At 45.0% G+C, this 27,253-nt stretch overlaps 2 protein-coding genes across 2 annotated transcripts; one reads left to right on the top strand and one right to left on the bottom strand.

The window, feature by feature from the left end:
* Window positions 1-235: 235 nt before the first annotated feature.
* On the top strand, window positions 236-10,249 carry PTGR1 (prostaglandin reductase 1). The gene is given in 10 exon segments (XM_054809985.1): window positions 236-389; window positions 392-457; window positions 1,854-1,899; window positions 2,615-2,674; window positions 4,223-4,390; window positions 5,789-5,906; window positions 6,174-6,341; window positions 7,911-8,016; window positions 9,028-9,146; window positions 10,139-10,249. Coding segments are annotated over 10 exon segments (1,068 nt in total). The 5' UTR covers window positions 236-283.
* An 8,690-nt stretch (window positions 10,250-18,939) lies between these two features.
* LOC129199563 (thioredoxin) lies at window positions 18,940-26,961 on the bottom strand. Its single transcript, XM_054810252.1, has 5 exons — window positions 26,792-26,961; window positions 22,023-22,127; window positions 21,549-21,608; window positions 20,692-20,757; window positions 18,940-19,168 (listed from the first exon to the last, which is right to left on the bottom strand). Exons 1-5 carry the CDS (start codon window positions 26,813-26,815, stop codon window positions 19,106-19,108), a joined length of 318 nt encoding a protein of 105 aa, XP_054666227.1. The 5' UTR covers window positions 26,816-26,961; the 3' UTR covers window positions 18,940-19,105.
* Between the last annotated feature and the right edge of the window lie 292 nt (window positions 26,962-27,253).

Genomic DNA, 27,253 nt, shown 5'->3' with positions numbered 1-27,253 from the left:
AGGATTTTTTTTCTCCTTAAACTAGTAGATTTTCCCTCTTCAATTTCTTTAGAATGGGAGCTGTACATCCTGCTAGGGCTGAGTTCCCACACCAGGGCTTGCAGCCAGCAGGCAGGGAGGTCTGGCAGGTTGCAGGAAGCTCTGGGTTTCTTAGGCAATGAGGGGGCTTTTTGGATGTTTTCTTGATCCAGCAACATTGCCACAGGATACAAGCAGCGGCTGTCTGGTGTGATGGCACATTGTCAAGATACTGTTCTGCTTGGTAAAGTCTAAACCAGCCCCCATGAGCAGCCCAGCACCATTGGGCGTCTCTTTGACAGGAGCTTTTTGGCTGTGCTGTTTGTTGTACAGGATGGTGACTGCCAAGGTGTGGGTTCTGAAGAAGCATTTTGAGGGTTTCCCAAAACCAGCGACTTCGAACTGAAAAAGATAGACTTGCCAAACCTAAAGGATAGAGGTAAGTGGAGCGACACCTGGTTTTGTTTCTTCTGGAGGTTGTCTGATTGCTGATGAATGACTGTCTGTAGAACTGTTTGTATGTTTCTCTGGCTTGGATTTTCAAAAATGGGTTGGCACAACTTGTGGCAAGCCATGCACCTTAGCAGAGAAGGGTGATTGCTCAAGAACATGTATGCTGATGGGTTTGGTAGGTTTTAAGACATGCTGCTTTCTGATAATACCCTTAGAAACAGCAGTTGAGCTCTTCTAACTCCAGCGCACAGCAGCTGCAGCATGCCTTTCACCATCTCACACTGCCTAATCACACGTGGTGCCTAGTGGCAAAGGCATTTGAATGTGTTTGCAAATAAAGCTTACTGGAGAAAATTGCTGAAATCATATGCCCTCAAAATCCACAGCTGGAAGGAAACAGAATTCTTCTAATTTAGTAAGAAAGAAGTGAACAATGACACAGAGCAAATGAGATAAACATAGTAAAACCCAAACATGCTTTACTAGTGAAAAGTTTTCATCTACTTTGTTTTGCAAAATCCTTTGGAAATACTTTCAAGTGTTTTCATAGCATGTGTACTTCATAGCATTCACACACACACAAATTTCCTGCCTGTGGGTATTTAAGAACATGGAGTCATTTCTTTCTTCCCATTTTAATCCCTACAGCAAGAAGAGCATAACTTCATACTAAAGCAGCACTTTTAAGGGAGAGGGCCTTTCTTGTTACGTTAGATGGCCTTGACTTTCTCCTTGCTCACTCTGAGTAATGGGAAAATATTTATATCTGAATACCTTTCTAGCTTGTACTAGCTAGACTACTGCAGCACAGGCAATTAAAAGTATTATTAGGTGGAGAAGAACAGCTCAAACTGCTCCGTAAATGAAAATTTAAATTAAAATTTGTTTAACTGTATTTCACAACAACTAGTGGCATTAGAGACAGTAAGGTGGCTTAGGGTACCTAGAAAAGATAGCCTAATGCTTTCTGTTTAAGGCAGCAAAGTAGTGGCTTTGTCTTTGACCTGTGCCACGGTTTCTTACTACCCTCTGGTGGCTGAATCATAACAAAGCATTTTGTATTTGGGTCGAAAGTAAATTGTTTTGCTTAGGGGATCTGGCCTCTTGAGCCTTCTATAGAGAGAGAAGGCAGATAAAGAAAAACCCTCCTAAAAGAAGCAACCCTCCTAAAGAGACACTACAAAAAGAGTCTTTTGTAACAGCGCAGTGATAATCCAGACAGAGCTAATGAATGTAGTAGTCTTTTCTGGTAGTTTTTCCCTAAAGGACCATGGGATATGGGGGTTTTGAATTCCTATCGCTTTTTTTGAAAGACTGCCTTGTGGAAACTATGCTTTACTGCACTGCTAATGCCCAGGAATTTATTTTGTCTTTTGTTGCAGAGTTGCTGCTCGAATCAGTGTTTCTCAGTGTTGATCCTTACATGAGGTATATCTTTTCTTCTTTTTGAATTGCTAGCTAAGATACCTCATTTGATCTTCCACTTAAACCTCAAAAGAACACGTACTGGGAGCACCCCCTGTTGCCAGAGTCCCAGATGCCTTTGTCTACTTTTTATAAAATGTGTGTAAATTACAAGACTCTCAATATGGAGCTGTGCCAGGTTTAGCATAGCAGTGCTGCAGCCCTAGACTTTTCTTGGACTCTGCTGTTCCTTGTCATGTCTCTTCCACTGGAATGCAACGGACTCAGATGAGACTGCAGTCCTGTTGCAGCAGGTCCTTCACTTACCTTAGCAACTTTGTACTTAAGAATACATATTCTGAGTAAGAAATTGCTAATATGCCCATGTTAATAGGTGGTAGTTCAAGCACAGGGAGACTGGGTAATTTGAAGGAGCCTGGTGGACCCTAGTGTCAGAGATTGTTCTTTGGAGTCTCAGCCTTCTTGTAGTGGTGAGCCACGCTGGAAAGATTAATGCTATTGTGTCCCCAACACTCTAGCCCAGTATTTGGTCAAGAAGGGATGCTCAAGTAGCCGGCTATGGAAAACATCCAGTTACGTCATTACAATGATAAGTTCTTTGTGATCTGTACATCATCACTGCTTATGCTTTCTGGGTCAGACAGTAGCTACTACTTCATAGTGTATCTGGAACATCATTAAAGTTGCTTACAGTAAACCATCTCTGCCTGTGTTACAGACCTTACAGTCGAAGGGACATGAAGGAAGGGGACATAATGATAGGCACACAGGTTGCCAGGTAAGATCTTCAGTTCTTGTTATCCATACCCATGGCAGATCTTGAAGGAAATGTACTGACATTCGAGACATCTGCAGCCTGCATTACGTGTTCTTGACTTGAGTCTACATACTTCTGCAACTGTATTCTTATCTATAATTTGTTGGAATGTGTTTTTCTTCCAAGAACCTCTTTTGCCTTCTTGGACAGCATTTAGGCCACTGATACAATGTATATGTTATTTCTGGCAATAATGTTTTCAAAGGAAATTTTTACAAGCAGAGGTATGAAGGACTGACCATTGTACTTGCCATAAGTGTCATCATCACATTTTAAAATCTGATGTGCTAGTAGTTGCATGCCCAAAACCATGCATGCTATCTATTCCAGTTGAGAATCATAGAATCATCATAGAATCATCATAGAATCATGGAATGGTTTGGGTTGGAAGGGACCTCAAAGATCATCTAGTTCCAACCCCCTGCCACGGGCAGGTACACCCTCCACTAGACCAGGTTACCCAAAGCCCCATCCAACCTGGTTTTAAACACTTCCAGGGAAGGGGCATCCACAGCTTCTCTGGGCAACCTGTGCCAGTGCCTCACCACCCTCACAGTGAAGAATTTCTTCCTAACATCTAATCTAAATCTCCCCTCCTTCAGTTTAAGGTCATTACTCCTCATCCTATCACTCCATGCCCTTGTAAACAGTCCCTCTCCAGCTTCTGAATACCTCAGCATCACCTAAGATACAACTCTAGGGTTATCTGACATAAAATCCATCCTTTCCCAAGCTTCTGGTAATTTAGTTACACAGATGTTTCCCTTCATCAGCTTGTTCCTGCTGTGCTGCCTCTAAGTTGCTGCCTGGGAACATATGTGGCCTTTGACTCTTGTGTTTCTCTGCAGGAACACAGAGGCCTGGGATAAATTAACAACCAAGTCTGCTGAACAGAAGACCAACTGTTTCCAACATTTCAAAGCTGCTTACCTACCCCTTCCCAACATAATTTTCCTGTTGGGCTAAGAAAGTTTAATTTTCATTTGGCATAGAGACACCACAAGTATGAGCTTCTCCCTGTTACTAGATATTGCCTTCTATCTGTTTTTGTTACCCCAAGAGGTTCCATCTTCAGGATCTTCAACCTTTAAATGAGGTGCAGATTGTCTGGGAAGGAAACTGCTTGTTACACCTATCTCTGACTTCTTGCTTTTCCACTCTTTAATCCTGACATCCTCTTTCCTGCCCTCTAACTCACAGAAGTCTAGTCTGAATTCATACCACACTGGTGCTAGTCCAGAAAAAAGTCGGCATCTGTGTGGGAGCATTGAATTTATTGTGGGCAGGGCTGTGTCTAGAATCATCTTGCCCAATACCCACTGGTGATGAGAGATGGTAGACATTTCAGGAAAGATATCAGAAGCCTACAGCATTAGCAGTATGGGCTCAATGTCCTGATGTGAAATATTTCTTTTCTCCTGAATCACAGGGCAACCAGAATAAAGGAGAGAAGAGTCAGTAATGATTTGTCTCTGACATTCTTTTTTTTTTTTTTCTTCTTTTAAACAGGGTTGTAGAAAGCAAGAATCCTGCTTTCAAAGTGGGGGCCTTTGTCGTGGCTAGAAGTGGCTGTAGAATTCATTTCATCTCTGATAGGAAAAACCTACAACTCCTTCCTTCCAGCTGGCCAGAATCACTCCCCAAATCTCTGGCTTTTGGGACAATTGGCATGCCAGGGTGAGTTTCAAGGTGCAAAGGTAAATACCCCTGGATTTTGCTGTGCAGGATGTTTCTGCCTGTCTGTATGATCTTCTTCCCTTGCCTTGTTCTACCAGCATGATGTCTGCCCACTTTGCTAAAAAACGTGTGCTTCCAGATGCCCTTACCCTGTAGAGGGCCTGAAGTTTGGCCCATCCTCTAGATCAGAGGAGATTTGCCTTGGAGATTATGATGCCTCTCCTTGAGGAGATGTATTAAGGTAGGAAGAGGATCGAGGAGCAGCTGGAAAGAATCCAGTTCAATCTGAATTAACCTCAGTGGAATGACTCAAACTTCACTGGCACCTGGATGAGTGTGCTTCTGCTGATTGGGCTCTTCTGCTATCACCGTTTTTCCAGAATTGCCCAAAAGAGCAAAAGACAGCTGTTACATCGTGCAGCAAAATAGAGGTCCTTTAAATTGCACAGCAGCAGACAGAGCTACTGTGCTTTGGAATCTGTATTCACTACTGCAGTCTCTCAGTCATCATCTCACATTTCTTCTCTCTTTCTCTGTAGTTTGTATGAGAGGTCAGGACTTGGTCAGACCTGTTGACACAGAAAGCTTTCAAAATGATTGTAACATTTTGTGTGATGTAGAACTTCTCAAATTTCATTTCGACATAGGCAAGATGCATGTTTTTCCAGACAGCTGCTAGATGGATTCAGTTTACCCTTTCAGTTCAGACCAAGTGGGAAGCTCTAAGCTGAATTTAGAAGCTAGAAGAAAAGTTTGTTGGGATTCTGGGCCAGCTGATCACGTTACTTCAGGAAGCTTGCAGAGCCTGATGTCACTCAGTATTTATGCGATCAGTGGAACATGCTTAAGCTAAACTGTAGTGGTTTCTACAGATTACTATTCACCCAGTAGCCATAGTTGTGCACAGCAGTCCCTCAGGAGCAGTGTGCCCATCAGTTCAGCAAGGTTTTGCAACTGTTTTTTTTCTTTTTCTGCCAGCTTTGGTTTGTTATGAGTATCGTTTAATCTTTGTCTCAATCTGGTAGATACCAGCTGGCTACTGACCCCTGTCTAGCTTGGATTTACTCTCTCTTCCAGTATGTAACTGACTTGTCAACTTACAGAGTTATCTCTGTGTTTCTCCTTTCAGCTAGTGAGCACAAGGAAAGCTTTTTTCACCTAAGGCAGACTTCTGCCACAGCGTCCTGTTTCCATGTAGTGTATCTTTTTTTTCTTTTTCTGAGATGGCTGTAAAAAAGCCAAATTAAGAAGTTTGGGTTAATTTTTGTATTTCATAAAGAACGATGAAAACTCAGTCTTGTTCTGGTTGGACGATATTTTGGTTCAATGTAGTCTAGTCACATCTCTGTGTCTGACATCTTTTATTCCTCACTGAGCATTCTTGCTTTTTCTTTGCAGCCTCACTGTGTATTTTGGTCTGCTGGAGGTCTGCAAGATGAAGCCAGGAGAGACGGTGCTGGTTAATGCTGCAGCTGGCGCTGTGGGCTCTGTGGTGGGGCAGCTCACTAAAATTGGGGTGACTGGCTTGCATTTGCTCCTTAGAAGGGTCACTTGGGTGGCAGGGGAACAAGGCCATGAATGATCAGGAGGGCAAGCATCCCTGAAGGCATGCTTACAGTAAAGTCTTGAGATGGGACAAGCTCCTGAAAGTGTAGCAAAGTTAGTTGAATATTTCCTAGAGCTGAAGAACTCATATGGTGATGACAGCCTGACTTTAAGGGTGAGCCCTCTACCCAGTACTCTCTGATGGGGATGTTTAGAAATGTTTTTCTTTTTCTTGCAGGGTTGCAAAGTGGTTGGCTGTGCTGGCTCAGATGACATGGTTGCCTATCTGAAGAAAATAGGCTTAGATGAAGCCTTTAATTACAAGACCGTTACATCTTTGGATGAAGCACTGCATAAAGCCTCTCCTGATGGCTACAACTGTTGACGATGTGAGTTCAGAGAGGGGGCTTTGCCCTGAACAGGCTGTCATTTTCCTTAAACTACAGCAAGAAATCAATATTGCATACATCTAACTCAGGACTACACCAGGAACTCGATACCAAGTTCCATCTAATTGAGAAATGGTCTCTGTAAGAGCTTACTGCTTTTGTGTTCCCTTCCCACACTTATTTCTGCAACTGACTTGGGTGGTAACAGAAAGACCAAAGGCTGAAAGGCAAAGCTGTATTGTTGGTGGTGTTTGTGAATGAAGAGAGAGAAGCTTTCACTCTCTGGAAAGTATGGCACATTCTGGGGCAGTGAAGGTCACAGTGAACATTTTAACTGATGCTTAATGGAGAGAGCTCTGGTCCATTCCTGGCCCCACCTTGGACCACAGGCAGTTCTGTGTTGTTGCTGGAAGGGGAGTGAGCATGGACGGCCCCACATTACATGGTCCAGGTGGCTACACCAGTACCTGTAAACAAAACAGTTTGTAAAGCCCACTTGTAAAATTGCTGGAGTGGCCCGTGGAGGGTTCCTGACGTCTTCCAAGTACAGCTGGAGTTAACAGGGGCTGTGGACTGTTCTTGATAGGTTGTTTGACTACGACCATCTTGTTTTGGAGGCTAAGGGTGCTTAACAGTACAGGTGCAGTCAAACCATGTCATTCCACCTTGAAGCCCGAGAACGAGCCCTGGCTTTTTTAATTTCCTAGTATAGCTAATACATACATCATACCTGATAATATAATACCTGACATAGGGATATTAGCGGAGGTACTGGCCTAAAACTCCCTGGCTAGGTCTCTGGTTTAAAGGGCAGCTGTCATCACCCCTTTAACATGTTTTTCTCTCAGCAGTCCGTCTGCTGATCCAGGCATGATGGCGCTGCTGTTCTTTGTGGATTGCAACACACCCATCTTGCCCTGGCAATTGACGTGAATGCATGGTGCCAGGGCAAAGCACTTGTCCCTGTGGCAGGAGCTCCTGGTTGCTTTGCCTTATCCTTCCAAATTTCATGTCCTGTGCTGCTAAGGTCTTGAATAGGTTTTATGTTCATGTCTGTTCCCTTCCCTCTCACTTCCAACTTCTGTGCAGAGCTCTTTCCAGCAGTAAATTTTCTCACAGCTTTTCTCTGTTAAGAGCTTCTGAGCACTGCACATCCCTGTTTGGGAGAAGAGAATCATTAAATAAAAACTTGATATCACCAAGATGTGAAGAGGGAAAAGTGCAGACTGATGTGGGGGAAAAACAGAGGTGGTGCTTCTTAGTGCCCCTAGACATGCCCCTTAGGAGGAGAGATCTAACGGCAAGTCTTGCCCAATGCTTCCAAACCAAGCTTTGTGAAGCAGATTCAGATATAAAAAATATTTCCTGTGTTCATAACTGATTTTTAGAAGAGTGAGATCGAATCCTCATTAGGTGTTAGTCGACTGAGTGTAATGGTTTCTGCAGCCACTGAGTCTAGTAGTGGAACTCACCTCTTCATCCCTTAATTGAACCTGTTGGTGCAACAATGCAGGGTTGGCAGGTTTTGGCAGTCAACGCCAAACACTGGATTGTCTCTAATGCTGCACATGCTCTGGTTCCTGTAGGTGGGTGGAGAATTTGCCAGTATTGCTATCAACCACATGAAAAAATATGGAAGGATTGCAGTCTGTGGAGCCATCTCTCAGTACAATGTCTCCGTGCCTCAGAAAGGTGTGGGCCTGCTTTCTTGTGTCTAAATTTATTTCCTGTTTGGTGATGGCAGAGAGAAGGACGTAATGGGAGTCTCTTGAGATTTTATTGGTTGTTTCCGTATGCCATTTGAGTGTAAGTATGTGTGTATTTTGGAGTAACTAACTGCTGCTCTGAGAAAGTGGGAGTGTGACCACACTCCTTGAGTGTGTATGCACTCACCCTCCTTTGTGCACACTTGAATGGAGAACATCAGCTGATTAGAAATAGAGGAGAGGCTAAACTGCTTAAAATAGGATTCCCCAGGGCTCTAAGCAGATATAGATCACTAGAAGGCAGGCATGGTGGCACAATGCCATTTACACTGTACATACTTTTAGATGACAGAATTGCTTTCCCTCGGGTTTTTAGATAAGGCAGCTTAGGGTTGTTTTTTCCCCATAAGATTTCAGCTACTGGTGAAACTGCTGGGAAATGTGGGTGAGATGAATATTCACTTTCAGTAGCATTAAGTTTTCTAAATTTGCCTTCTAGAGGAAATGGGAGGTCAACTGGCTGGCTTTGGACTCCCAGGTCACTTTAAAAATTAGACAGGATTTTGAGAGTGGAGAGACTATTACGCATTTTTATGATTGAGGGAACTGGTTTTTAATGTGTATAACTTTTTTGAGATTCAGGAAGAGCATGAGAGCTTGGTAGGCTATCAAACAAGCTGTCAAAATAGTATTTCCAAGATTCAGCTGAAGCCCCTCAGGTGAAGCTGAGGCCACTTCTGAATGAAAATGTTTTCAGAAGTGTTGCATGTTTAGCCTCACAGCTTTATGTATCAGGCCTTTGTTTCCCTGGGTGGCTGTCTGTCCATGTCTTGGTCTTTTGTCCTAGAAATTCTGTTTGGGGAAAAATAGCAGTTGCTTCTGGCTGGAACGAAGTGATTCAGTGGTCTTTACTGGCTAAAAGCTCTCCTTATGCATTGAGTCTTATTTTAAATTGAACTGATATTGCAGGTAGTTTGCTGGTTCCTTTCTCTTGCAGGATCTTACGTTCAAGTTCCAATGATCTTCAAAGAGCTTCGAATGGAAGGGTTTATTGTGACCCGCTGGACTAACCGCTGGGATGAAGGTCTGAAGGCACTGCTAAAATGGGTCGTGGAGGTAAGGAAGGAAGGGGGAGTTTTCCATAAGGTGTACTCACACCCCCAGCTTCGCTTTTTGCAAGAGGTCTCTTCTCATAGCTGTTGAGGTGAGGTCCCAGCATGGTACTTTTCTTCCACCTGACTTGATCTTTGAGCCTTTTGGGGAACCTCAAACCATAATGAACACGCCTGATCCCTTCTGCTTTGTTGACACCTGCGATATTAGCTTGTGGGCTTAGATATGTTCCAGAATACATGTAGTCTTTGAAAAAGGATGCTTCCAGGGTAATTCAAAACACTTCACTGGCAATGAAGAGTTTTATATTTAGAGTAATTCCTCTATTTCATTCACAAGTCTCCTTTCATTTGTAGAATGAGCAAGGATTTCCATTGTAGTGTCATGCTGAAATTACTGGCAAGAATTTATGTTTTTATGGAATTAGGAACTGGTCTTTAAAGGGACTTAATAGGAAATTTCTTATTTTCTTAGAAAAATTTTATTTTTCTAAGTGGAGGCTGACGTTAACACTTGGTTCATGGCTGTGAAATGCTTGTGAACACTACGAACACTAAAGGGTTTAGTATGAACACTAAAGGCTAAGACGCTCTAGGTTTTACAGACATAAGGATTTGGGATGGCTCAACTTTTCATTACTTGGATTTGCAATTCATACTTCCCTATGGGTAGAGACAGGCCTGGCTTTGGGGAAATAATCCCCTACCTGTCCATTATTTGGGGACCAAGTAGCACTAAATCTGTCCTGATGTGTTTTTATAGCAGTGACCTTTGCTCCCTGTTATGACTCCAAGTAGAAGGTCTTGCAACAAAAGCAGATCCTCACAACAGCCTACTTAGTTCTGCAAAGTTAGCCTGGTGTGTGCCAGCTTGCGTGTTTCAGATGAAACACGCAAGCTGGAGATGAGTTGGCTGCAATTTAGTCTCCCAAAGATGGTAAAAACTAGGCAGCTGGTGAATGAAAACTCAGCAATTTCCCTTCTTCTTTTTGACAGGGAAAAGTGAAGTGCCATGAACAAGTCACTTAAGGATTTGAGAACATGCCAATGGCTTTCATTGGAATGCTAAAGGGAGAAAATCTTGGAAAAGCCATTGTAAAAGTCTAAAGGTCACATGTTCCTGGGAGACTGATGCAGTAGAATGTGATTCTGTTAAGTGCTTTTAACTTGCTAATTGAAAGGCATGTGTCAGTCTTTTTGGTGGACATTTGGTGATGATAACTTCTGTTAATAATTGGGCTAATAAGTGTAAGTATATGCCAATCGCTTTGCTCTTGAAGAATTTGAGAGTTGCTTCCCAAAGCTGTACAAAAAAAAGTGCCTTAAAACTGCTGAACTTAATCAGAACTGTAACAGATTTAATAATAGCTTGAACCTTTCTACCATTTGGCTTGTAGAAAGGAAAAGCACTTCCAAAGGCTTTGCCAGCTGATGGCACATGATTTGGCCCAGAACTCGGCAAAAGGGATTTTTTTTTAACCAGTATCAAGGAGCAAAGAATAGGCTAACACCACCTGGGTGTTCCCAGCTTGCTCACTGGCTGGATTTTTTTTAAAAATTTTTTTTTTTACTTTCATCAGGACATGTAGATATCTCAGTTATTCTGAGATTATAGAAAGAAAAAATAAATCTGTTAATGGATTCTTTGCTTGTGTTACAGTTTTGTTTGTGGAATGCTCTCCTCCTTGCTTCCTTGTGGTTAACACAGAGTGGCTAAAATTTTACAAGCACACATTTATCCCAGCAGATCTCACAGTGCAGGTGGCATGGATAAGTCACTTATTTCCTTGAGTAATTTGGCCATTGCTGTCCAAGCTTAGCATTGACCTTGCCATGGTGTTCACCCTGGCTCTTCTGGAAGATGAGATCAATATGGCAGCCCTAGCTGAGTTAAATGGGTGTCTAGGACCCACATGGTGCTGAGTGAAGGAGACACACAGATTAGTAACAATAAATATCTTAGATGTATTGAAAAAGCCAGAACAAGAACCTGTTACTATGGGATACAGACAGGTATTGAAGGTGATGGTGATCCGTCTTCAACCACTGTGGAGGACTTCTGGGTTAATTTTTAGGTCTCATTGTTGATCTGTGCTCTGGGTGGTCCCAGTGGCTGTCAGAAGGTGTGCAAGGGATTACCTGGGGCTAGATCTTCCTTGGCACTGCAGCAGTCCTCCATTGCATGCACCTGCAAAGGAGAAAAGGGTGTCAGCTCCACGCAGGGTGCAGTGCCCATTCCTCAATGGCCCTGCAGCTGGGGCTGTGCTGATGGTCATCTCTGGTCCTTTTGTGCTGCTCTTCTCCAGTCCACATAGCTGTGTCTGTGCCCCTACCTAAGGTACACTTAGCAAGTAAGCCTGACAGTAGGATTTCTGAGGCTGTTTAGGATCCCAATTCAGTAAGGATATGAGAGCAAGAAAAAGAGTTTATTTAATAATCTTAAATGTATACAGCTGCAGTCTTCATCATCTGTTGGCTAAATAGATCTTCATTTATACACATCATTAATTCTAGAGTTGTGGTTTAACTGCTTAATGCCTTATGCTTCCTGAGCAAAATGAAAGTCTATTAGAGGTGTTCCACTCTAATAAATATTGCAACTTTTGTGTCCTGCTCCTAAGCAAATTCAAGCTGGGGCTGGTGGCAGTGACCTGCCTGAGCTCAGGACACAGTGGGAACCAGCCTTGAGATGTTCATCGTGGCCTGCCACACCAAGGGTGGCCTCAGGAAGCCCTGGGAATTGCTGCAAAGAGCTGTGGGTTGCTGAGACTGAGGAGCTATTCCTGGAGTGCACTGCTGCCTGCTGAGCTCTCATGGTCCTCCAGGGTGGGTACCCACAGGGGGGGCAGGGGTCAGGACAACACAGCACAGCATTCATTCTCATGTGAGTCCTGGTCCCCAGCTGAATCAAATCCAACCTTAACCCCCCACCATCTCTGATGCAGCCCTGTACTGAAGCAAGACAAACCTCAGATCCTTTGCTCTTACTTTGTTTCCACAACCCCTGACTGTAGCTATTCATCTCATACCCCCCACCCAGCTAGACAGCATCAGCTCCCAACAGGTCCCCTCACAGCTTAGCTTGCTGCTGGCCATTACCTAAGGTGTGGGGAGACACCTCCTGTCCCTACCCTCAGCCCTTCATCACTAGCTGAACTTGGGCTCTGCTTCCTTGTGAGCTGGAAGCCTTTGGGGCTGTCCTGCTGTGGTACACAAACTGACCACTACATTTCCCTTATCTACAGGCTTCACAGTTCTGAGAACTGTTTGTTGTTCATGGTGCCAACCCTTGCTGTTCCCCCAGTGTGGTGGGTTGACCCGGGCTGCCCCCCCAAAGCCACTCTGTCACTGCCCTCCTCAGCTGGACAGGGGACAGAAAATGTAACAAAAGGCTCCTGGGTCGAGATAAGGGCAGGGAGAGATCACTCACCAGTTACCATCATGGGAAAAACAGACTCGACTTAGAAAAATTCATCTAATTTATTACTAAGCAAAATAGTAAAGAGAAATAAACCCAAACCTTAAAACACCTCCCCCCACCCCTCCCTGCTTCCCAGGCCCAACTTCACTCCCCATTTCTCTTCCTCCTCCCCCCAGCGGCACAGGGAGACGGGGAATGGGGGTTGTGGTCAGTTCATCACACGGTGTCTCTGCCGCTCCTTCCTCCTCAGGGGGAGGACTCCTCACACTCTGCCCCTGCTCCAGCCTGGGGTCCTCCAGGGGCTGCAGGTGGATATCTGCTCCACCACAGACCTCCATGGGCTGCAGGGGGACAGCCTGCCTCACCATGGTCTTCTCCAGGGGCTGCAAGGGAATCTCTGCTCTGGTGCCTGGAGCACCTCCTCCCCCTCCTGCACTGACCTTGGTGTCTGCAGAGTTTCTCACATCTTCTCACTCCTCTCTCTGGCTGCAAAAGCTGCTGCTAGTTTGGTGGGCTTGTTGGTTTTTTTTTTTTTTTTTTTTTCCTTTCTTAACTCTTATCCCAGAGGTGCCACCACTGCTGCTGATGGGCTCAGCCTTGGCCAGCAGTGGGTCTGTCTTGGAACCATCTGGCATTGGCTCCATCTTCTTCTCACAGAAGCCACCCCTGTAGCCCCCCCACTACCAAAACCTTGCCACACAAACCCAAAACACCCAGGCTCCTCTCTCAGAGGAACTAGAAACAGATGCAAAGAAAGGTGGAAAAAAACAGACTTGATTGCTTCCCTGAGGAAATGTCATGGACTGACTCAAGGGAAGGGGAGATGATACAAGCATGGTCTAAAACTCTTCCTCCATGGATGCAGTTGGACCTGATGCCTGGCTTCTGCACCTCCCTAGAGTCTGTTCACACCTCTGCCACATCCACCCCACTTGCTCCACTTCCTGGGGGCCAGGCAGATGATGCCACCTGGACAGTAGTAACCCAACCCCATGCATTCTCCTCTAGCCCATCATCTAGAGATACTACCACCACCCCAGCGCTGTCAGAAAGAGCGCAAGGCATTCCCAAAGCCAGTGTGTGAATAAATGTATGTATAAACATGGACAGTCACTGCCACCTTGTGGAGATTTGCATCTGTTACAATTTTGTCTTGGCCAGCTGCAGCTCCCATGCATTCTTCACCTTCTCTATCTACCAACCTGGACCATCTCAGCTTTCCCTCTCCAGAGGAGGAAAAAACTGTCCTTCACCTGCATGTGCTTCCCCAACATCTGCACAAGACTTTTTCAAATTCCTCAAACTCATCTAGTTGATGCTTGGAAGCATCTGGCTGGGTATGCTTCTCACCTGCATGAAATCTCCATTGAAAATAAGGATGCCACAGGGTGGTTCAACCTCCACTCAGCTGAGCCCACTACCTCCCCAGGGCTCCTTCTCAGATTCTTCTTCCTGCCATAGTTTTGTGCTGTAGGTCTTCCCCAGTCTTGGTCTTCTGACTGAGGAAGACCTACAGATAAACGTTTCAGCAGCTGGGGTAGAGTTGGTATACAGTTACTGCTTCAGATGAAAAGCAGAGACTCCGTGCCACGGTCAGGCCCCTGCTCAGTCCTGCATTGCCTGTTGTCAGCATGTCAATGTATCAGGTTTACATGGGAAGGTTCTGGTAGTGGGGGGGCTGTAGGGGTGGCTTCTGTGAGAAGACACCAGAAGCTGCCACCACATCAGACAGAGGCAGTGACAGCCACCTCCAAGAAGGACCTGCCACAGGCCAAAGCTAAGTCCTCTGTGATAACATACTTGAGAAAGGGTAAAAAGAAAAAGCTACACAACAGCAGTGGGAAGAGAGGAATGAGTATGTGAGAAAAAAAATATTACCCTGCAGGTGAGGCAGGCTGTCCCCCTGCAGCCCATGGAGGGCCATGGGGGAGCAGATATCCACCTGCAGCCCATGGAGGACCCCACGCTGGAGCAGGTGGAGGCACCTGAAGGAGGCTGTGACCCTGTGGGAAGCCCACACTGGAGCAGGCTCCTGGCAGGCCCTGTGGCCCCATGGAGAGAGGAGCCCACGCCAGAGCAGGTTTGCTGGCAGGACTTGTGACCCCATGGGGGACCCACGCTAGAGCAGACTGTTCCTGAAGGTCTGCACCCCGTGGACCACACACTGGAGCAGGGAAGAGCATGAGGAGGAAGGAGCAGCAGAGACAACACATTATGAACTGACTGCAGCCCGTCCCCCTGCACCACTCAGGGGTGGGGAGGTGGAAGTCAGGAGTGAAATTGAGCTCGGAAAGAAAAGAGAGGTAGGGGAGGGCATTTGTAGATTTGTACTTATTTCTTATTATTCTACTCTGTTTAATTGCAAAAATTAATTTCCTCTAGTTGAGTCTGTTTTGCTTTTGACTAACTGCCAAATGATCTCTCTGTCCTTATCTCAAGCCATAAGCTTTTCTGTCATTTTCTCCCCATCCTGCTAAGGGGCAGGGGGAATGATAAGAGGGGCTGGTGGGCACCCTGCAGCTAGCCAAGGTCAACCCACCAGTCAGTCTCTCCCACCTCTCACCAAGGGTCAGGGACCAGCACTGCAAGAGTTAAGTCTAGTGAGGATTTCACCATCATATTCCTCAAGACAACTCCTTGGGAGGCTGAAAGTTGCATGTCAGAGCACAGTACGGAGGAGCTGCTATGCCACAGTTTGTCAGCACTGGTAAAACAATAAAAGTTGTTTTTTTGTCCTTGCTAGATCCAGCTAGTTTTGACAAGTGAAGAGTAAGAGTTTAAGCATTATTGGAATCCTTCATGGGGGGAATCCAAGTCTAACTTCATTCAGGTCAAGGAAAGAATGAGAAGCAGATGGTTAACTGGAGCTGAAGTTAGGCTGACTGCTGCAAGAGACAATGTGGAAGAGATGTGCAGATAGTTAAGAGAATCCTCCCCAAGTGCACGATGGCAGTTTCATAACACGGATGGAGTTCAAGTGTCACTATTTCACTGCAATCTAATCATGCAGTTCCCTTGTCCACTCACTGTGAGCCCTTGGCCCTCCCTTTCATGATAGTCCTCTCTCATTAAGCCTAGTTATTCCAGCCATGTGTTCCAATTGCTGTGCTCAGGGAAGTGCTTCTCTTGCTGTTGGCCAGCCCACTATAAGAAAGCAAGCCATGTAACAGGCCTGCAGACAAAAACATCTCGCTCTACTGGTTTGACAGCAAGGCATAGATCCCAGCCATTTCACAGCCAAATGAAAGACTGCAGTCATTACCTGAGGGGAGGAGAACTTCTTCCTGAAGCCCAAAGAAACCTTTATATGTTGTTTCCTCTCTGCCTTGTACATCAAGTTTCTTCCAAACATTCAAGTCAGTTGGCCACCTACTGCTTCCCTCTTAAAGGCATCTTGGATCAAAGCAGCCAGCTCTGTTCCTGGAAACAGCAGATCGTAGAGTTCAGAGTGTGAATGTGCTGCACTACAGTCTGGCATATGGTAATACCGGTCTCACTCCTTCACATGAAAAACAAGCAAGCAAAAAAAAAGCACCCTCTGAGCTCCCCAGGGCATTACTTAACACCCATGTGGCATGGTATATGGCCCATGTTTTTAGCAAGGCTACACATACGCATTCCTTCTAGGGCAATCTAGGCTTTGTTAAGGTTGAAACCCCATGTTCTTGCCTGTTGGAAGACATGTTCCCATACTGAACTGCGGTTGTCTCCTCCCAGCAGGGGCACTGTTGGTGCAGGAACTGAGACTCCTGACAGCTCAGCTAGCTATAACCATTAGGCTTTGCTTTCCACCACCCTGAATGACAAGGGCCAACTTCATACACCCAAATTCTGGCATAACTACACATTTGAAGAGATGATGCTTGCTGGTTCCTTTGAAGGGAAGTTTACCTAACACACAGATCCTCACTGTATCTTCCTCAGAGACAAGCCTTAAACACCTCCTCTCAAATACAGCTATGCAAGTTATTTTCACCACACCATGCCTCCATGCCAGTTCTTGGAACAGGAAGATATGCAGCCCAGGAAGCTGAAGTTCATTACACTTGTAAGAAATGCTTTGTGCCCTGGGTTTCATCACAAGGGTTATTCCAGCCTTTCTGATCTTTCCCAATCCTATCTTGAATTTCTAGTTACTTGTCACCTGGATCTTTCAAGGCTATTTCAGAGTGGCATCTTAATAAGGGAGTAAACAAAGCATTAAGTCAAAAACACATAAGCAGCATTTCCCATTAACTGCACCTTTCCCCTGCTGTAATAGGGAGTAATGTAGTCTGGCCTCACCTCAGCAGAAACACAGAGTTGTAGCACACATTGGATGGAGTTCAGAGGACAGCCACAAAGATGATCTGAGAGCTGGAGCACCTCTCCTATGAGGACAGGCTGTGAGAGTTGGGGTTGTTCAGCCTGGAGAAGAGAAGGCTCCAGGGAGATCTTACAGCAGCCTTCCAGTACCTAAAGGGGGTCCTGCAGGAAAGCTGGTGAGGGACTGTTTATCAGGGAGTGCAATGATAGGACAAGGGGTAATGGCTTTAAACTAAAAGGAGGGTCGATTTAGATTAGATGTTAGAAAGAAATTCTTTACTGTTAGAGTGGTGAGGCACTGGCACAGGTTGCCCAGAGAAGCTGTGGAGGCCCCATCCCTGGAAGTGTTTAAAACCAGGTTGGATGGGGCTTTGGGTAACCTGGTCTAGTGGAGGGTGTACCTGCCCATGGCAAGGGGTTGGAACTAGATGATCTTTGAGGTCCCTTCCAACCCAAACCATTCTGTGATTCTAGGATCTCAGGAGCTTCCTCATTTCATAAGGATGAAACTGGATGTTAGGGGCCCCTCCTGAACTTCACCTGGACTTTTTACCAGTGATTTTTTTAAGCCTTTCTTGCTCCTAGCTACAGCCCAGAAGGAAGAAGCAGGCCACCCAGGCACCACTTTTGAAAGCTGTATCCATTTGCAGATGGTGCAATGACAGTGGTGCATTCTTGCTCCAGCTTCATGTTATTCTCCCCCCACAAGTGTTCATGGCACCACCTGGGGTAGAGGTTTCCCACTTACCTGCATGAACAGCCACTTAAACACACAGCTGCACTCAGTCCAATAGCCAGAGCTCCACAGAAAACATCTTGTATGTCCTTTTCATTGCATAATCACAACCCAGAGCTTACATCCAAGAAGATCCTTGATGGCTCATACTCTGCTAAAGGGTGTGGTCACTTCTTGGGACTAGAAAAATCTTGTTTCAAATAGGGAACATATGCAGCAAGCTGTGGAAGGCCAACAGTCCTCAACAGCCAGGAAATTCATGCATGCTTGTGGAATGAGCGTAAGGCTGAGTCACATACAGGCTCCCTATCACAAAGGGAAGATGCTCACCCTTTCCTCATCTGCATATGTAGCAGAAAGTCTTGCTTTTTCATCACTGATACTCAGAGCAGCACAGCTTACCTAGCCCTAATCATGGCATTAGGCATAGCTGCTAGCTACAGCCTTGCTTCCTTATTTACTTAATGCTTATCCAGTACTACACCCAGGCCAGGGAGAAAGACATTTTGATATGGTGGAAGAACACAACAGTTCTTGGTAACTCTGGGAAGAGTTGGAATTCTGGAAGAGAATTGTATATAGGGGCTGGCAGGTCAGCATTCATCTAGATAACCTGATGCAGGTTTGGACAACTGCAGAGGCCAGTTTACTGTCCAGCATAATCTAAGAATGGAATAGTGCAGTCAAATGAAGATGACAGGAACACAAGTCGAAGTTATCTTAAGCTTAAGACACTGAATTTTACCTCTTCAATAACTTGTTCCAGACTATTGCCTAGGAACAAAGCAGCCCAACTCAGACTAAAAATACTTTGCTACTAATAGAACCAGAAGTTACATCAATGGCAAAGCAAAACTGAAAAGGCAAAAAGGCAGCAGCTCCAAGCCCTGCTTTACACTTCCATGGTAGGGCTGCTATTATGTTCTGATACACAGCCAAGTCTTAGCTTTGAAGTCTAAAATGAAGCTTCACAAGTTTTAAGAATCTTTAGCTAAAAAGAGGCAACAAGAGAAAGAACCTATCCCACCAAGTGACCACTTTCTTTTCTGTAACTCCTGAACTCCCCTTTCTGTATCTGCAAGCCAGACTGCTACCCTTCAGAGTATAGCCTGGTGACTACCACCTGAGTAAAGTGGCAGAAGACTTCTCCTACAGCAACTGTTATTGCTATCCCACACAACACAATTCCCCTCCCACAGCCCCAGCAGTAACCCAGTAATAGGTCAGGTTGCATTTGACCAGTCTTTGTATCCAGGCAGTACTCCTTTAACACGGCAAAACCTGACGCTTGACATTATGAAATTCCTCACATTTTCATTCAATCACAGGACAATATCCAAAAATGAAGAATTTAAACTTTATTGTACTCATTTATAGATGTCAAGAGGATACCTTCCATGATGTAACCTAGCTAGCTTGATTAGATTTTTTTTAATGTAGAAAAGTAACAGGCTATAATTTAGCCAAAGCAGTCATGCTTCAATGTCTCGACGGCTGGAGATTAGACCAGACTTTTAATGGTCTCTTCCAGCTTTTCTTTATTGGCCCCAGAGAACTCCTGCACCTGTAAAGACAGAATGACTTTTAGAACTGTTGCATTCAATGCTTTATAACATTAGATGCATAGCATCCAGACACATATACATCTACTCAATTTTGCTACAACTAGAATCTTTTCACCCCCAAGAAAGGAAGTATTTTGCAGATGTTCATCCTACTCAACTCATGCAAAAATTGGAACAAGAGTCTATCAAGAATCACTTCCAGACTACCATTGCTGGAGCCTTCTACAAGTAAAACAAGGGAGAAGACAATTGATCCTGAACTAATGCTGTGTAAAACTCAAATAAAGGCTTGAACAGACTCTGGAGGTCACGACACAACAGAGCTATTTTGGGTTGCTGAGGACTCTTACTAATCAAATTCTGGAAGGATTACTCCAAATAACCTGTCTCTGAGCCTGGCTTCCCCTGAGAATTGTCCTTGTTGCAACTTACAGAGCAGACAGACAACAGCAACATTCAGGTCTCAAAAACAGCAGCTGTCTTCCAGTACCTACTGTGCTAGGTACAGCAAGCTACACTACAGGCCACAAAACTGCTTGCTTAATACTCATGTGTCCAGAGAACTCCTAAGGTCACCCAAAATAAAAAGCCACACAACAGGGTTAAGCATATCACCTTCACACACAGTCACATCATAATGACAATTCTTCTAATTACATTATGAAGCTGTATAAGTTTATCCTGAGAAAACTGTCAAAAGTTCATTATTAGTCATGATTTGGCCTCATACTGAATTAAGCTGAAAGTCACCCAACATCTGACACTCACTTTTCAAGGCCCAATTCCACTGCATTCAGCCATGAAACTTCTATCCAGGCTTTGTTTTACTTTAGAAAAGCCTACCTTCAGCTTGCTTGGCAAACTAAAAGCCTGAGACAACATACTGAGCTCAGCAATTCTTTAGTTCAGGCAGATAGTCATTCACAACTACCCTGCACAGGCAGCCTGCTATGCTGTCTGAGCATGGTCTGCATCCCATCTCACCCACCTCTTGGCCAAGCAGGCACAAGAGGTCTGTTCAGTCCTGAGGGACAGGACTTCCACTTCACAGGTTACACTGCCCCTACGTAAATGCATCCAAGCAGTTGTTTCAGCTGTGTGTATATTCAACCATGTGTTAGAGACTTCCATTTGGGTGGGATTCCATTGGCACATGTAGTCATATCTCTACTTGAATACGAGCTGCATCCAGAGAACAAATACTAACCAAGCTCAGTAAAAAGCAGGCTGCTAGGTAAACAGTCTTAACTAAGACATCTAACCCCCACTAATCTCTCATGAAGCCTGTAAGACTGATCTGTAATACTCAGTTCACTACCTGTGAACAATAGTGTTTTCTTCATCAGTTAACTGCTGGTCCATGTTACACGTGCTGCAGCACTAAGAGGAACTTAGGAGTGTCTTAATGCCAGTGGTGCCCCAGATACATTATCAAGAGAAAGCAGGCTATGTAGTCTAACATCCCCAACCTTCTTTCAAGTGTTTAACTTGCCTGCTCCAGTTCCAAGAGAGCAGAACCTACCTTCTTCCCATTCTTGTAGAACTGGAACGTTGGCATGCATTTCACATCACAGTGTGCAGCAACATCCTGGAAGAGACAGAAAACAATCTTCAGCTGTGCAGCCTCAAGGAAATTAAATTTAGAACCCACTAGCTGCCTTTTGTTTAGGTGATATAGCAAAGCCATTACTGCTAAAATGAGGCAAAAGCACTTCTGGTAGTCCATCACTAGCAAACACAGTGCAGTGTTAATATGTGACTGAAATAAGCCTGAAAGATGCTCCATTCAGCATTTAATTCATGCAACAGCAAAACCACATTTACTATACCTGTACTCTACGTTTGGAAAAAACAGACCTCTGCATCAAAACAGAGATGACTACTTGTAAGGCTCAAGAGCCCTATGACAACTTTTGTGTTTCAACCTGACATTGTTCAAGTACCTATTTGACATTGCCAGAACTGCTATACAGCAGACATTTTCCTGCACTTAATTCAAGACATGCAAGACAAAACAGCGCAAAGAGCCATGGAGAGACCAGAGCAAGCAGACAGTTGTGAGCCATTAGTTTTAGGGAAGATTGCAAAGCAGATTGAGGCCACAGACTAACACTCCCTTCCAAAGTAGATGGTCAGTGTTTCGAAGTTATCTAACACATGTCATAGTGCTTCAATGTGCAGATAACCAAGGCAGTTTGTTCTGTTCAGGTGTCCTCTGAGAATTCACTCTTTCCAGTGTAAGCGCTAAATCCCTATCTTTGCTTCTCAAAGCTGACAATCTTTTGTTTCGGTATCTGCAAGGACATTTTTAAGAGCTCTTCTTTGTCCCTTGCATGGAATTCATTAGCTCCCCTCTCTCAGCATTATCCTGGACCATACCTGGGCATCATCCACGTCAATTTCGATGAACACCACATCACCATACTTCTCACACAAACTCTAGAATAAAATAAGAAACTATGCAGTTAGTGTTCCAGGAAAGCTTTCTTTTAAAAGATACATTCATACAAAATGTACGCTGACACTGCTTACCCCCCCAGTGAAGCTTGCCTTGTTACCTTATTTTACTGACCAGAGAAAAAGTTATTTTCTGCTCCAATATCTGGAAGAGTCTGTTAAAACTTGTTCAAACATACTCCCCATAAAGAAGACTCAAATATCCCAATATAAAGTTAAATATAGCTATAACTCTATAGTCTCAAAGTAGATACTTCTGTGACTTCTCCCTTTTCCACAAAATGTTGGCAATCACATATTGCAAAAGGAAGTTTCCTCCACGTTATCATCAAGCAGCACAAGAACATCTGTATATACCTTAATACAGTTGCCGATAAAAAAGGAAAGGCTACTTACGTGGAAAAAAGGCTTGATCATCTTGCATGGTCCACACCAGGTGGCAGAGAAGTCAACCACTATGAGCTTCTCACCAGCAGATTTCAGTTCTTCCTCAAATTCAGACTATAAAAAAAGAATTGAACACATGAATGATTTTCCCTTTCCTTTCCCAAAATGATTTAGACTAATCCTAAAGCTAGCTTGCTCTCAGTCTTAATACACTAACCATTTTGGTAGCTCTTTAAACACTTAACTGGGGTATTTGTACCACCATGTAAGTACTTCAGCATGAATTACTTTCATCTGTCCTAGCATCAGCCAGTCTTACAAATTAAATTAGAAAAGACCACAATGCTCAATCAGTCATCCCAACTCAGCAACTTGTGGAAACATAAGCTAGAAATTCATCTAGCCTTACAATCCTCAACTCTAGCAGCTGTGTGCTCTGTTTAGTGTTACCCTCTGAATGTGATCCTTATCTTTCTTAATAAAAAATTTTCTCAATTCTGTCTTGGCATTTTCTGCAGAGGAAAGTCTGTCCCAGAAGAATTTGAAAAGGACACAAACCTTTGTACACTCCTCCAGTTTGATGCCCTTTTCCAATCAATGGCTAACATTATAATGATGTTGTGTGGTTTACCATACAGCATGTTATCTAAAGCAACCTCACAGGACAGTTATTTTACTTATTTTGCCAAGTGAACTAACATATAACATCACTAGCCAAAGCAATGCTACACATACAGACTACAAAAATGACACCCAATACTTTAGAGCTTCGAGCCTGGTTGTTGCACTTAGTCACACCAACCATTTTTTGTGAATGTCCTCTGGAATTTAGAGCTCCTTACATGCCATTAACCATGTTTTCTGGTCAAAAAGTGAATCTTTTAGAGGAACTGAAAGACATTAAAAGCAATAAATACTTGCATGCTAGCAAGAGGTAAACAAGTATCTCAGGCAGAAGCAGAAAATGCTAATCAGCTACTTCCTGACAGTTTCTTTTCCAAAGCAAGTACAAGCCACTTTAACATTCCTTGACTTCACTCTCATGGCAATGCAAGCTTCAGGACAGCTGTTAATATAAACTTCATTTCAGACTATGCATATAAAAAGATAGCTGCTTCATTCTCCCCTACTTAACAGTCCAGAGCATTAGAGTTCTGTGAGCAACAGCTAACTGAAAGCAGTACAGTTACTGCCACATGTACACAGTGGCTCATTTTGCAGGACAGGAGTTAACTAGTGCCAGCTTCTGCAATCAACCACAGTAAGTTGAGACTTGATTCTAGTAACCTATTGCCCCCATTAAAGAACACCATATAGGTGAGGACCCAGGAGTGCACACAAACTGGTCACCAGTATATTTAACAAGCAAACAGAGGGTCCTGCACCAGCATTCTTATGTATAAATCTATGTGAAAGTCTTCTTAAGTTCCTATAACTTCAAATATACACAGCATGACGTCTCCCTGTTGATAAGACATTTCTCCTCCCAATGCAGCTATCTTCAGAAGCGCAGCCTCCACATGCCGAGTTCTCCCATCCTTGCATCTTGGATATTCAGAGTCTACTCTGCTGTAAGATCAATAGCTAACACTCCACACCATCTACTCTCAGTCTGAAAGATGAGAACAGTAAGTTCTTCTCTCTCCACATTGCCCCATTCCTGTACTGACACAGCATGCATTCCTGCACCCCAATCCCAGAAGTACCCTATTCCCACCAATGAAGTTCAACATCCCTGCATACAGCAATCCATGTTAGCTGCTCCCTGCAACTACTTATACTCTAAGTTCCTCAGGCAAGCCTCACTCCTCCCCACATTCAAATCCTACAGCTTGGGTTTTGATATAGCTTCTCACATTTCTGCACTGCAACATCACCAGCTCCTTACTGATTCACTTCCTGCACCTGCCAGTTAGACCATCCTCTTCTTACCTTTAAGTCTCCTGTCCAGCTGCATAATTACTGTATTATGCAAAAGGCAGTCCAGCCCTGGCATGTGTTCATCATATGGCCACACATCTCAGGTTTGCTATTGCTCAGAACAAGGGGAAAGTGGCAGGGCATGATATCTGCAGCTGGTCACACACCATACACCATTGGAGACCTGGTTGTGACTACAATCAGGTGTCACCCTGCGAGTCATCTCTAGTATCAGCTAGAATTGCTGCGGGAGAGTGAAAAGAGATGTGGCTTACTCTTGCAAGTTAAAATATATTGAACTTAACTAGGGAGAAGTCCTGAAAGTTTTCCCAGAGAGCTTAAGTTCCCTGGAAGGAGGAGGACAGTAATTGGGGGCGGGGGAGCAAAACAAGCTACTCAACCTGTCCAACTGACTTCCAGAGTTGTCTTTCACATTATCTGTGAAGTGACAAGATTTCATATAAGAAAAAATAGTCTTTGTTAACAGAAGGGGAACCTCCCACCACAAAACCATCTGGTCACACTATTAGAGGATCTTGCAGCCTTGTTAAACAATGTTTTCTCCAGGTAGCACCCTACTGGGTGAAACCTGACCAGTGTTTGGGGTTTTTTTTTTTTTTGAACATTTAACTACTAGCTGCCTGAGCACATACAAGACCTGACTTTGCTTGTATTGTCCTGCAGCAGAAAAGCACATGCTGCATTCAAAGACACTGGTAGCAGGCCTCTGTTGCCAAGGGAAAAGACTCTAGTAATGAAAGCCTCCAGCGCAGCAGGGATTCCCAGTACCAGGTCATACCTCAAAATGGAGGCAACTGACCACAAACAGTGCTGAAAGGAGTCTACTGCTCTCAGCAATAGATAGCTTTAATCAGATGTGCCTGATGGTGTGGACCTTAGCTGCAACCATGATTTCCAACACATATCAAGTCACCCTTGAACTTGGATTAACCCAGTCATCAGCTGACTGCCAACAGTCACTACATAATTTAGGGTTTTGTTTTTTTTAATACAGAAGCTAGCATAAACAGACTGAAGGTTCAACTGCCTGAATTCCCTACCAGATACCACTTCTAAAGCTACCATCTGCATCTGAAGCTGCAAGTTTTTACTACTTGCTTTGACTCAAATAGAGGCAGCTAGTGTGAACAGGAAAGCTCTGGCAACACCAGCTTTCTAGCAGTTTATATACCCCATTAGCTTCTGCTGTAAAAAGCATTATGTCCTGTAATTAAACGCTGTTACAAGAGTCACCCATCTCATGACCACATACTTAAACCACCTGAAGTACTGCTTCTTCTGTCCACTAGCAGGGACTCAAGAGGGACCAGTAAAGCACCCTGAAAGTAGCCATTCTTCAGAAGCTAGTCAGTTTCTGAAGAGGTGTGTTAGGAAAGGAGCATCTCACAGCTGTCATTCACATTGCTTTACAGATGAGAATTTCAGGTTGCACTCACGTACCATTCCATCTCCCAAGATCTGAATGATCTTCACTTTAAGGAGCTTTCTGCATTCAGAGGTGATTAAGCTGTGGTCAGAAGAATCAGTATGCTCGTGTCAGATGTTAACACCTTAGCGGTCCAACAGGGAAAGTCTGCCATGCTTATTTATATGTACTATAGAACTGCATAGCCTAAAAGACAAACTTGGAAGCCATACAGCATCCCTCACATGTCCCTTACAATCAGATCCAAATGACACTTCAATCAAATTTAAAGTTCAAAATGCAAGACTAGCCCAACAGGATTTTTCCTGAAATGAAGAGCTCACTAAATTTGCACAGAGAATATTTTTGGAGATTTGCATTCATAAGTTAGACAACAATACAATATTTGTTAGCTGTATCTACTATGTCAGCTGCTGTGCAGAAGAGCACATACTATTTCATCACCAGCAGAGTATTCTCCATGTGTCAGTCTAAGCTTTATTACTATTCTGCATTACAAAGCCACAGACATGTTTGTATTCACAGAACCATCCAAACAATGAGGTGCTGCATTAGTGTACTGAACAAGTCAGACAGCACCATAACAAGGTAAATACTTCTTATGCCAGCAACTCCTGTTATTTAAGTACAGGAATGGACTCTAGTAATTCCTTTCAAGTCAAGAAAACTGGATTCATGTTTTGCATGAACTCTTATCCAGGAACTTACAATCTGTACTAAGAAAACCACCTGGTCCCCTAAACACTGGCTGTACATAAGGCAAACCGGGACTTCTAATACTACAAGTCCTGTAGTACCCTGTTATCAGCTTGATAAATGAAACATGACATTGCCTTAAGATCTTGAAGGGAAATGAACAACAATCTGTCATAATATGAAGTTACATCGTCTCTCTTCTCACTCTATCTGAAGCCTTAGGTAATATAGTTGTTTATTATCTCCCTTTGGTCTAAGCGAGTTCCCCACAGCGGCAGCTATGAAGCGGGCTGCCTCGCCGGGGCAGCGCCGGGACCCAGACTACGTCCTCAGCGCACGTGGGCTCTCACCCACCAAACCTCCGCGGGCTAAAAAGGCAGCCCGACAAGGGGCACCTGCTCGCCTGAGCGTCTCCGGGCGGCCAGGAGCGCCGCAAAGGACCCAGGAGGCCCGCTCCCTCCCCTCCCGCCGAGAAGGCGATGCTCACCTCGCCGCCCTCCCCTGGTGAAAGGACGGGGCCGCGCCGCCCGGGGCCGGCGGCCGCCACGCCCAAAGTGGAGGAAGAAACACGCTACTCTCCGCGGGCTCCCCGGCGGACAAGGAGGAGGAAGCCGCCGGCCGAAGCCACCTGCGCGGCGGGGCGGACAGGCCGGAAGGATGGAGTAAGGCCGGCCCCGCGCGGCGCCAACGGCCGCCACGCGCCTAACGGACTCACCAGGCTACCCACGCTCTTCACCATGGCGACAGCTCAGGGAGGAGGGTTGGCGGGGCGACGGCTCGGGGGTCGGCGGCTCAACGGCAAGAAGGCAGCCAAGGGTCTCGTGCTGCGCTCCGCTCTAGCCCTCTCCGTCACCAACCACCGCCTCAGCGATCTCCTGCTGCGGCCCCGGCGCCTCCTTATATGCCCGTCGCTGCTCCGCTCCGCAACGCGCATGCGCGGCGAATCGCCCCTCCCTCCGCCTCCCCGCCCCGCTGTTCGGAGCTCGGATTCCCGCGGGCGCAGGTGACGCTGCGGCGCGCGCGGGATGGGGCTGGCTGGCGCGCGCTGGGTCCGCAGCACCGCGCCGCCGGGCCGGGCAGTGGCGGGGGGGGGAGTGTGTGTGCGGTCGGCGGCGTCCTGACCACCCCCCCACACCCCTTCCGCTCCAGCCCAGCCGAGCACCGGCGCGGCGGCGTA

This window comes from Grus americana, chromosome Z (genome assembly GCF_028858705.1).
Source record: "Grus americana isolate bGruAme1 chromosome Z, bGruAme1.mat, whole genome shotgun sequence".
NCBI classification, from domain to species: domain Eukaryota; kingdom Metazoa; phylum Chordata; class Aves; order Gruiformes; family Gruidae; genus Grus; species Grus americana.
Note: the sequence above shows the minus strand (reverse complement) of the source record. Positions and strands in the feature narration are given on the sequence as shown.

Coding starts and splice junctions, on each gene's coding strand:
- LOC129199563 (XM_054810252.1), bottom strand. CDS start 26,815: ATGGTGAAGAGCGTGGGTAGCCTG. Junction 20,758..21,548: donor TTGACGTGGATGATGCCCAG/GTATGGTCCAGG, acceptor TGTCTCTTCCAG/GATGTTGCTGCACACTGTGA. Junction 19,169..20,691: donor TCTACAAGAATGGGAAGAAG/GTAGGTTCTGCT, acceptor CTGTCTTTACAG/GTGCAGGAGTTCTCTGGGGC.